Source organism: Myotis brandtii, unplaced genomic scaffold (assembly GCF_000412655.1).
Source record: "Myotis brandtii unplaced genomic scaffold, ASM41265v1 scaffold305, whole genome shotgun sequence".
Classification (NCBI taxonomy): domain Eukaryota; kingdom Metazoa; phylum Chordata; class Mammalia; order Chiroptera; family Vespertilionidae; genus Myotis; species Myotis brandtii.
In genome coordinates, this window is record NW_005361652.1 from 1,168,456 (window position 1) to 1,181,285 (window position 12,830).

General features: G+C 34.2%; 1 protein-coding gene across 1 annotated transcript in view; it reads right to left on the reverse strand.

The window, feature by feature from the left end:
* Positions 1-481: 481 nt before the first annotated feature.
* Positions 482-12,830, reverse strand: part of NRK (Nik related kinase) — a 91,290-nt gene continuing 78,941 nt past the window's right edge. The window contains exons 24-26 of the mRNA XM_014542595.1: positions 10,165-10,324; positions 6,316-6,455; positions 482-3,564 (exon numbers count right to left, since the gene is read on the reverse strand). Of these exons, the coding sequence (XP_014398081.1) occupies positions 3,469-3,564; positions 6,316-6,455; positions 10,165-10,324 (396 nt within the window). The 3' untranslated portion in view covers positions 482-3,468. The remainder of the gene's footprint in view (positions 3,565-6,315; positions 6,456-10,164; positions 10,325-12,830) is intronic.

Genomic DNA, 12,830 nt, shown 5'->3' on the forward strand with positions numbered 1-12,830 from the left:
CTTGATGACCTGCCAGGATTACTCCACTTCCTATTTCCCATCATCAGCCTATATTAAACTCTTTCTTAAATGCTTAGAAACTACAAATCTTTATTTCTCTCTTTGGATAAGGTTACCCTTTTGATAAGGTTCCTCCTCTTCTCCACAGGAATTCAGGACATTGGGGTGAGATGGGAAGGAAGTCAGCATTAAAACATGCTTGGGTTTAACCCACATACTGTGAGTCTGTGTGTCTATGTAAAGTCCAACACACTTAGAAGAAAATTGATTAGTTTCTAATTCTACCACTATACCCAGGAAAATTTTAGCCAGATTAATAATATACCACTAGTTGGCCAAAATTATTAATGGAACAATAGGCAGAACCCCTAACACCTTTTAATCAGTGTGTTATTATACACTTTAAGTAAATTAATATTCCTTAAATGAGTTCTAATTCAGAGGCATTAAGATAAGTATATTTCAAATAATGACATCCATCAATGATTCAATTTTTTTATTTTTAGAGGTTGAACAATGGTTCATTGAAGACTTTCTGATGAAACAATTAGCAATATCAAAGATGATTTCAATATTTTTTTAAAGTTAGAGCACAGACTAAATACAAATCAATTTAAATAAGCACATTTTTGAAAAAGAATAGAAGAATACCTAAAAGTTCCCATTGAATTCATGTGGTATTATTCCTGGTTTTATGGGTACTATCTTATATCTTAATTAAATAAGACCTGGCAGAAAACAATTAGTGATTAATTTATATAGAAACTGGTAGCACTGAAAATGTTAAAATCTATGCATTCTAATGGTTTGTGTGTGTACATACATATGTAATTTCTGTTTTGCCTATTTTACTATCTTAATCATTATCCTTTCTTACTGTTTCCTCTGAGGATCTTACCTTTCTTTAACATACTTAATCAGAGCTTTTCTTGACAATCCTTTTCACACATCATTTTCTAGTTTTCAAATATTTCCAATGATGCCTTTTATTTTAATAAAAGGGTTTTGATCAAAAAACTAAAGAACACTGAAATAAAACTTTCTCTGTCCCAATACTACTCACAACCTACCACAACATTCATGCTTCAAATCACAGAACTAGGGAATTGACTTGTCAAGTATCCCCCACATTTCTGTGATAGGCCAGGGCTTCCAGGTGCTGCTTCTACAAGGTAAGGTGTTGATATAATTTCTTCTATTACAGTGCACTGACTACAACATTTCATTGTCCCTTCACTTACTTGTTTTAGCTGGCATAGGATATAAAAATTCCAGATGAATTAACATATAAATCAAAAATATTCATTACTTCTGAACCACTTTAAATATGTTCAGTCCTATTTGGCTATCCAACATTTCAATGTTTCTTCTTAATATATGATCACCTTGCTTTCTTCACTAAACACCTTATCCTTTAAAGCTCAGTTACCCATTTTGCAATCTCTCTGGCTTGTTTACTTTGGGACATTTCTGTATATGTAGCTCACTATTGTCTATGTGTATTAGAATAACAACCACAGAGTACAATGGGAGTTGACATCCTAAAATAGTTTACCCTCTCACTTCCTTAAAATATGATTTTAACATAAAAGTTATTTTTGAAACTTAACTTTGAGTAAATATTTTGAAGAAAAATTAATTCCTAAAAGACTTGATTCTACATACTACTTAAATGAGAACATTTTCTGAAATTCAAACATAGCAAGCTCCATTTGCTCAGCGATGAGGTACTGGCACAAAGTTCCCCATGGCCTTTTAGGTGTACAAATTTATGATAATGAAGACTACTTCTAAGGAAATAATTTGACATGAAAGTTTTTTTTTCTTTTTAAACTACTGCATTTAAAAAGTGATTTTAATTGTAAACACTCAAGAATAAGCCAGTTTTAGGATCACATTATTGTATCACAGTAACAGAAATGTGAATCACATTTATTTTTTTAATTCATGGATTCGGGTTCTCCTAAATTCTCACTATTGAGCTACTAAACTCTTGATATAAGTTGTTGTATCATCATTCCTGGAACTAAGATCCTAAGGAAATAACACGCTATCATGAAATCACACATAGTCAGCTGCTTTTGTATTTTGGTTAACCAGGTAGTTTGAAAATTATGATCCCACTAGCACTGTCTTCAGATTTTAGAAGCAAGCTAGAGGAATTACACTGAGGTAAACTTTGTGGTAGTTCAGTTGCCTCTCTATTGCCCCAGAACTAACCATGGTATTGAGGATGGATATGCAGAAATTATGCTTTTCACCAGGTAGCAGTTACCATAGGTGACCAAAAATCACCTTTGTATGGCATCTATAACGTATATGGATGATAAACTAGCATGATTTTCAGCACTCTAAATTTGTAGGTTTGGGTATCTGAACAAAGTTTTATTTTTTCAAAATATTTTCATTATTTTTACCTAAAACATTAAGTCCCTACATGTGGATTTATCACTTTAGATAAATTTCCAATTTTACAGAGATAGAAATATAAAAGATAAATTTTAGCAGCTAAAAATTTTATTATATTTTTTTAATAACTGAAGGGACATTTTTATATAGTTTAATCTGGGGTTGGGAAAATATTTAATGTCTGTTGGCCAGATAAGAATATTGATAAATCAACCAATTGGTTCTTGGGGTTAAAATTTGACTCCTACATTAAAGTATTAAAAAAATAAAATAAAGTAATTCTACAGTACATGTGTATAGGAGTTCAGTCCTGTATTCAGGCATGCAAGTGTATTATTTGGTGGTTTTTAAAAACTATTGCACATTGTTGGGGGTTCTGAGGAAAATAAAGCATCTGAGGTTTTCCTTTCTTCTTACCAGGAGAAAAACAGCTTAACATGCAGTGAAAAGAACACAACTGCTCTCTTACTGTGAGTTTAACTGCCATGGGGCATTGAGAAAATGGGTGGTCTTTTCCCCCTTTATCACTGTAGTTTTCTCCAGGCATATAGGTTGTTCAACCTTAGTATGGTTTATAGCATAGTCCTTGTTGTTTTCATTTCATAATCTAACATTTAGTTCTTTATATGACTTTTCAAATTCCTATATGGTTCATTTATACTCTTACTTTTTCTGAAAAAGCTCATTCAGTGCCAATTCTTTTGAAAACTACTTGAAATCAAACTCATTACAGGTTTCTTCACTCCATGTTATAAAATCTCAACATAGATACTGTCCAAACTGTCCAAAGTATAATGCTTGAATTCACAGTAACAAAAGTGACAAAGGTTGTGCAAAAGATATTGTACACCATTGGAGTACATAGAGCTTGCTACAGTTAATTTTATATATAAAGCTGCACTTCTCATTAGAACTATTATGTGCTACATTAAAAGTAAAGTATGTGATTTAACATTTCACTAATAATAAAACAGAATGCTAATTTAATCTCAGAATTTTTAAGATGCAAATTGCATATTTATGATGTTTGTAAATGTTGTAATCAATCATTGTAATCTTTTAAACACCATAATTGCTTTGGAGCTCTTCAAGTTTTCCAAGGGTCATAAAGTAAACCCGGCTGTGGCGATTGCGCAAAGTAGAGGTAAAGAATAGCTTTAAAAAGAAAGAAAGACACCATCAGTAAATGTTTAGTACATTGTAACCTGACATTTGTTAGATACAACTATAATTTCAATTTATCTGCATCAATCACTTAAAATATTAAGCTATACTGCTTTTCAGAATAGAATTTCTTCAATTTAAAGACTAAGAATTTTAAATTAGAATGTAGTCTAAATATATTTTAAAAAATACCTTTTACCATCCTAATATATAAAAACCCAGGGTCCATAGCGTCCAAAATGACCGAAGGCTTGAGCGAATGCCAGGCTGAGTGCAGCAGGCTCCGATGAGCGGAACTGGTGAGTGGGCTGAACTGCTGACCTCTTGGGGAGAGAGAGAGGTGGGGCTGATCAGCAATTACCACAGCTGCTGGTGAGGCCCAGAGAGAGAGAAGCAGGGTCTAATCCAGCCGTGGGCAAACTATGGCCTGTGGGCCTGATCCGGCCCGTTTGAAATGAATAAAACTAAGAAAAAAAAGACCGTACCCTTTTATGTAATGATGTTTACTTTGAATTTATATTAGTTCACACAAACACTCCATCCATGCTTTTGTTCCGGCCCTCCGGTCCAGTTTAAGAACCCATTGTGGCCCTCGAGTCAAAAAGTTTGCCCACCCCTGGTAATCTGAAGTCTCTTTCTAGGCCTCACCAGCAGCCAGGCCTCTCTCTCTCTGAGAGATCAGCTGTTCAGTCTGCTGGCCAGCAGCCTGGAGTGGCTGTTAATCAGCCCAGCCTCTCTGATCAGACCTAGAGATAGGCTCAGAGATGCTGACTGGCATAGAAACCGAACAATCAGAACCTAATCTGAGTGAACTGAAAAAGCAGAACCTAAGGTGGGGGCTGAGGAGGGGTTTTCAGGGCAACAGCTGTTTGGTGTAAGGTGTAAGAAAGTGGTTCAATTTTTTAAAGACCAGTTTGGCAGTATAGTACATATGGCTGGCTATCAGTCCAGATATAGGGATTATGTATTTTTGTCTGCCAAGAGCATCTCCTCCTGCTGAAAAAGGCCTTCCCCCCACTTTAAGCAATCCTATCTTATATAATCTATCATCTATACTAAAAGGGTAATATGCTAATTAGACTGGGTCGACCAGCCATCTTCCAGATGTCTGACTTCCTTCAGGACAAAGCCATGGTGGTGGGGGCTGAGGCAAAGGCAGTTAGGGACAATCAGGACAGCAGGAGAGGGCAGTTGGGGGCGAGATTGGGCCAGCAGGGGATGGCAGTTGGAAGCGAGATCAGGCTGGCAGGGGAGGGAAGTTGGGGATGAGATCAGACTGGCATGGGAGGGCAGTTGGGGGTAACATCAGGCCGGCAGGGGTGGGCAGTTAGGGGCGATCAGGCAGGTAAAGGCAGTTAGGGGTGATCAGGCAGGCAGGCAGGTGAGCAGTTAGGAGCCAGTGGTCCCAGATTGTGAGAGGGATATCTGACTGCCAGTCATCCCCCAAGGGGTCCCCGATTGGAGAGGTGCAGGCTGGGATGAAGGAATACCCCTTGTGCAAGAATTTCATGCACTGGGCCACTAGTCCTATATAATAAAAGCCTAATATGCTAAGTGTCCGGTCATCCATTCAACCAATCAAAGTGTAATATGCTAATGATATGCTAAGGCCGCTCAACCTCTTGCTATGATGTGCATTGACCACCAGGGGGAAGACACTCTGACTGGTAGGTTAGCTTGATGCTGGGCTCTGGCTGATTGAGACTGAGCAAGATGGGCCAGATAAACCCTGGAGCCCTCCCACGGTCCCTCCCCAACTGGCCAACCTTCCGCATCCCTCACTGGCCCAGATCGTGCACAGGTGGGGTCTCTCATCCTGGCCTGTGCCCTCTCGCAATCCGGCTGAGGGACCACCCCCCCTCCGAGTGCATGAATTTTGTGCACCGGGCCTCTAGTATTTTATAAAATGGCACTATATTTAAACAAAATTAGTTTTTTGTAGGTGACAAATATCTGGTAAAGTTTTTGATTAATTTTGGTTAATAATTCTTTGCTTAAAAAAAATCAACTTTCACTTGTTGACTTTCCTTTTTTAAATATAAGGAAATGATTAAATTATTTTGATGTTCACCATTGTTGCTGGCTTTTATTAAATTTTCTACTTGGTGCAATTTTAATTTTCTCTGTCAGTGGAATGCACTGACATCGATAGATTGATATTATGAGCTAAACTGATTGGCTTAGAGAGAAACATGTCATATAAATATGGTATGTGCCATAAACATAATTAGAATGGAGATGAAGAAACTAAGGCCCAGAAAGATTAATCAAACTTCAAGGTTCTTACACCTAGTCATGCGGCAGAGCCAGTACTGCATCTTAGGTCTATGTGACTTCAAACACCAGTTCTTGCCATTGTATTACTTTATATTGCAAACTAGTACCTTTCCTTGAAGCACATTGCTTTACCCTGGCTGTTCTGATACTAAGTGAATCTTCTGTAATCTCTTCTAAATGTGATTGATTCCTAATCCTATTAGGATTATTTCTTCTCGTTATTATTTCTCATAATATAAGGACTGTAATGATTTTATCCAATGCATTTTTCACCTAAACTGTCTGATTGGGTTGATAAAATTGATTACATTACACTAATAGCCAAATTATAATTTTTTTTCTTGTAAAATGAACAAAATAATAGCAAATCCATCTTAAAGATTAAATGTAGTTTTAAAAGTAGTAATTTCTTTAGTTAATTTTTATTGTTTTCTTTATTTTTTCTTTTACTGGAGGATATATTACCTTGTCACCTCGGGTACACAGAAATCTCAGCTTCTTAATTGACCTGCGCTTCAGTTCACTTTCGAGAAGCCTTGATTGCAAAGAACGAACTTCAATGGCCTTTTGGCCCCATCCTGTGGTTCGCTGTGTACATTCATATGCTATAATAAAAATTAAAAATTAGAAAAACACAAAATATTTCTAACAGAGATAGAAAATTATAACCAGAGCCACTATTTGGTTATTAAGAATCTGATTATTACAGTTCAGGTAAACACTTTATTTCCTCCTTCTATAGTCAGTCATTTGGCTATTATGCTGCTTAGCAGTGTTGTTTAAACCAGCTATTTATTGTTAGCATTGTGATCAATGCTGAATAACTATATCTAAATTAATTTTGCTACTCATATTCTCTAATACTGCAGAAAAAATCTAAGGGTTAATTCTACCCTGTTGATAGAAAGTCAAATCTACCCACAACCATTCTTCTTTTTACAATCTAGTTGAGGTACAACATTCCATAAGGTTTTGTAATTGTGTTCAAGTAACATATGGAAAACTGACTAACTTTTCAAAATTAAAACTGTTAAAAATGACCTGCTCAAATAATGACTTTAGCAACTCTAATGTAGTTCAATGAATTACTATGTTATAAAAAGAAATAAAACTAATTTGATACTGTTAATGCTTTTTCTTTCTCAGGAAATTTTTATAAGATTTCAACTTTTATAACCTGTTTTATTTTACTTGGTGACAATAAAGGTTATGACAATTGCTTTAAAGCAGAAAACCTAATCATGTAAATGGTCATACAGTCAGTTGGTGCTGTAAGGTATTTTTTGACACAAGTGGCTGTATTATTTTTAAATGTTTAACTTTCAAGTTGATATTCTTTATGTACTTTATGGGGAGGCAAATTTCCATAAATAAATATAATCCTGCACCTAAAATAATATCAAAATTTTGAGTCAAGTTAAAATAGTCTAGAAAGCACTAAAACAAGATTCCTTCATTCTCATATTAACATGACTAAAATTAGAATTCAATTCATTAGATTTTTTATTTTCTTCTATTATAAAGTCAATAAAATATGAGTTGATATAATTATAATTAAAATTTTCCCTTATCTGGCCACAAAAGTTCTAGGATAAGAATGGACCTGGAGAGTATTATGCAAAGTGAAGTGAGCCAGTCAGAGAAAGAGAAATACCATATGATTTCACTTATATGTGGATTCTAATGAACAAAATAAACTGATGAACAAAATAGTAACAGAATCATGGTTTTCAGAAGGGAGGGTGTTGCGGGGGACTGAGTAAAAGATGGTGAAAGGATTAAACAAACTGCCCCAAACCTCATTGAGAGACAACAGTATGGTCATTACCAGAGAGAAATGGGGATGGGGGAGGTAAGAGAGGGGAAATGGGGGGAGAAATGGTAATGGAAAGAAACATGACTTGGGAGGTGAACAAAGAATATACAGATAATGTATTATAGAATTGTACACCTTAAAACTATATAATTTTATTAGCCAATGTACCTCCAATAGATGCAATAAAAGAATAAATATTAAATGAATAAATAAACCAAAATTTAACTGGCCTATACATATGTATGTAAAATATGCATAGAAAGATTCATGAAAAATTATGAAACTTTTATCAACGTGACTTTTCATAGGCAGTGTGAGCCATTTTGAATCCCTCAACTAAAACTTAGCAAGAATTTATTTCTTGCTTCCTTTTACATTACATTTCCAAATATTTATGCACATGAAATTGACATAAACTTGTAATTAAATTGCAACCATATTTTATTGAGACAATGGTCTCCTGAAAGGAGATTTTACAAACCCAATTTCAGACTAGAATTAAAATCACTCCAGATATGAGGAAAGCTATGGGAATACATAGCTTGACTGACGGGAACAAGTAATAGTTTTTTGCCTATTCAGATTTGAATTTTTTCACCTATGTGAATACGTCATTAAAATTGAATTGTTGTCAACAACCACAGAGAGCAAAAATTTCTAAACTTAATGCACAGCTTACTTGCAGAGTCATGTACACAGTTCATAAGGCATTACATAATTCCCAACTTAATTTTGAAACACTAATCTGCCACTTAACCTAGCTACTGAGCTAGCCTGCTTATGAGGTGGAATCTAATGATTTGGGTTGGAATAATTAGTGATATTTCTGTGATTTTTAAGCTTCTATATCTATTTGAATATCTAGAGAAATGATCTTATTACTTAACACATTTAATATATCTCAAGAAAATGTAAAATTCAGATTGGGGAAATCTGGATCTAGGTTAGCTTTAAATAACAAGCAGTTGTTTTTAGATAGAAAAAGAAATAATTTATTTCTTTAATATCAGTATTATACTGTAGACTTTAGTATACCCTCAAAATGCCCTTAATACACAAACCAAAATAGCATGTTCTTATAGTGCTATAATTTATTTTACATATAAAGTGATGGTTTTCAAATTCTAACAACTAAAGTATTTCGTGTTGTTTTAGGTCAGAATTTGTCTTAAGGACAGGACCTGTACCAGATAACTTTTTAAGAACCCTTTGATTCATATGATTGCCTACTGGCATATATACCAGAGGTTTGTTCCGTTCCCCATTTGAATGGAATTTTCTTATTTCAGTTTCTGATTATCAAATTGATTAAAAAGTACCAGTGTAGTGGTTAGATAAAGATTGATTATTTTCAGTTTCCTTTGCCCTAGGTCTATTAATTATATTGTAGGCATTTACCTTTCATCACTTAAAATGGTTTTAAACCCTCTGTGAGTTCTTACCTGTTTGAAGCAATTTGAGGAGGTTTTCAGGACAATCGTTAACAACATGTATGGAAAATAAAGGATTCTGCAGACACCATGCAAAGTGCTCTCATCCCATAATGAAAAAAATGTCAGTTAAAAAGCAGTTCTTTTAAACTGGTCTTTATAGCCACATGAGGATCACATTTAGCCCTTTAATAGAGATTTCAGAAGCTTCTGACTTCTCTATTGACAAACTACCTTTCTCTTTTTTCCTCTCTTCCCCTCTCCTCTTCTTCATTTGCTTCTTTAAACTCCTTCCCCTTCCAGGTATATTTATCCTCCTCAGACCATTCTACTCTCTCTAATGTTTTCACTGTTCATATACATTCTGTTCGCTATTTAGAATCACCTCTGTAGTCTCAGAGACATATAAAAAAATCTCAAATTATTCAGATTTCTCAGATCTGCAGTGCTGCATTGGTCAGGAAGAAAAGATATCCTGGCCTGATGAAGACAAAAAGGCAGTTTTCTTTACTTTGCCATCTGGGTGGTACCTAATGGGCACTCCAGTAAGTCATATTTATCTCTTTTTAAATGAAGGATGATGAAATCTTAGTGGCAGCCAATATGTCACATATTCAGTTTGTATTTAATTCTTCATGAGACTATTACTCAATAAACAGAACACTATTGACTATATGAAATAGAAACATTTTGCTCTTCTTTTAAGACTATTTGTCAGTCTCCTTAGAAAAAGGTAAATCCCAAAGTAAATGTGATAGAATGAACCATTTTCAACATCTGTGTAAAATCTGCAAGCAAAGGGAGTTAAAATATAATTATACATTATTGTGGAAAGAAATTCCCTTTTATTATACTTATAATATTATTGCAAATGAACAACTAAGCCAAAATCAGTCTCTTTATTGTAGGTTGTGGATTCATTAAGCATATAACAAGCACATATCACTTCACTAAGGGAACAACTATGCACTATCCCAAATTAACTCTATATGCTTTGAAAAAGTATTATATATCAGAAAATGGAAGCTTCTATGACATCATGTGAAAGAGGAAAATTTTTATACCTACCTACTGAAGATGGTATATCTTTCCACACTTCAAGGATCTTCTTGAAGAGTTGTTCATTTGCTTCCATAGAAAGGGCTTCAGCATTGAAGGTGAGCATCATGCCAATTCCCAAGGAATCAGGTAAAATGATGATATTCTGTGGTATAATGATTTCCAGGGGCTGGAATTATGTTTCATAAGGATTTATATGTCCAAAATTTGATCACTACTACTTTAATTGATGCAGATTGGTTGAGCAATAAAGATTAAAAGGGGGTTCAAAGTGCAGGGAGGAAGACAAATTTTTATCTCAATATTAAACAGCATGCTACCCAACACTTAAAAAGAACCTTCCTTATGTCATAAAATCATCACTACTTAATATTCTTCTTTATATTTAGGAGAAATCTTTGTTTGAAAAAAGCAGAGATTTATTTCCAACACACAGAAACTCCTTGAAATTTTACAAAGTATTATGAATAATGATAGAATCATTATTACTTGTTATGGAGTTGGATTTCAGGACATTAATGAATACTTTAGTAATTAATGCATGAATCAAGTAACAAATACACAACAACGGGTTATACACAAACTCACTCAAATCAGAAAAGAAATAACTTAAGAATAGCTTGAACTTAAAATGTTTATAAGGGGCAGTTTTATATTCTTCACTGCTTGAAATATGTCATCCTTCCTTCACAAAAATGTAAGATTTCTTTTCAATTAATAAAATATTAAAATACCTTCAATATACAAATTCAGAGATGTATTAGGTGACAATATCAAATACTCAGAAATATCTAAGAATTTCTAAAATTCATGATGCGTAAAACAATGTGACAAAATTTACCAAAACTACAGATATTGTCATATTAATAGTATTTCCCTGAGAAATGAACAATTACATTCCTCTATCATTTCTCCAAATTAGTAAAATTACAGGATAAAAGCTCAGAAATTATACTTGCCAAACCCAGTGTACTCAGGCCAAGTGCTTGAGGCCATGTCTCAGCAACAACAATCCTTAAAACCAAAATGGGGACCCAGAGGCGAAAAGCAATTTTTATGCGTTCCCTGGGCACTAGCATGAGCAATTGAATCAGAAACTAGATGAAGGAAGAGAGACAAATAAATTGCAAGAAAGAAGGTTGCCTCAAGAAAATTTGTTTAGAATAAAGGTGGACTGCTGTAAATTCAGACAGCCTGAGAGGTAGTTCTCTTGCTTCTCAGATAGTTCCTCAAGTAACTACATATTCTTTAGTATACATGGCTTCCCTGTAGCATTACAGCATTTGTAATCTAGCACTCTTGAAAAAATATTATTTTTAGTACATGCTGTTTCAGAAGACACTCTCCCCAATCTTATATTAGAGTCCTTTCTCATTTAGTGGGCCAAGACACTAGGGTGCTTAGCTAAAAATACTATTTTTGAATATACTTGAGATATCCTAATTAGGTCAGAAAAGTGTTGTGTGTTTTTTTTAACTCATCTTCTCTCCTTTCTTCCACAATAATTACCTGATTGCTTTCAAAAGCAAATAATTCTCCTTGCTTAATAGTCAAGTGGAACACGGGGTTTAATCTCCTTGAACTCTTTGAAATAAGTGTAAACTTGGACAAGTGCTGCAATGTTCAATACTGTACTAGCTTCAAAATAACACTATCTGACATGACATTTAAAAATAAGATGCAGGAAGCTATAGGAGATACCCCAACTGAAGAGTACTATAATATTTAAATAAAAATGAACTTGCACTTGCACCGATATTTGAGTGGCTTTAGCATGGCTTGGTTCAGTATTTTCCATATTATAAACAGGGTGATTTCTATATAATCATAGGTGACAACTGAGTAATCAGTTCATTATATTGTTCATATGACCAAACTTTTAAAAATGTCTCTACTAATGATCTATGTAATTTGTTAGAGATGTATTAAATAATCCTAAATATTATGCAAAATATCAGATTACTTTAGTGATTTAAAAGTACAGAAAGTCTTCTCTTGGACTTTTGTATAATGTAAATTGCTAAAATTTTACTTGTTGACAAACTGGGGAATTAAGAAAAGGTGAAGCAGATTTGTTGGTTCAGCCCTTTTTTTTCAAAAGAACAAATATCATTGCTATCAACAAATTTGAGACACAACATAATTATATGTTGTATGGCATGTTTGTGGGAGGGGTATTATGTTATGTTCCAGATTTTTATATAAATAATGTGTATAGTGTTTTTACAACTCCCCATTTCTTTGATGTGTCATATTTTCACTATTTACAATTATTTAAGAGTTGAGGTGAATTAGCTTTTTAAATGCTGAATCCTTTGATCAGAAATTTTAATTATAATTGATACTACAAGAGAACTTTTTATGATAATTTTTATATATCACAGTTAAAGTACTACAATCTGAATAAAGAAAGGTGAGATACATAATAATGTTGCAATTGTGGTGGTGTCTTTTTTAGAGAATCTTTTAGTGCATTATAGGGAGCAGAAGGACTGAATTAAGGAATGCAAGCTCATATGCCTGTTAGTGCCAGTTATTATCCTATCTAATAATAGACAAACATGGTAATTAACCATACCTCTGCTACGCTTCCCATTGGCTAATCAGGGCAATATGCAAATTAACTGCCAACCGAGATGGCGGCCGGCAGCCAGGCAGCTGAAGCGAACAGGAGG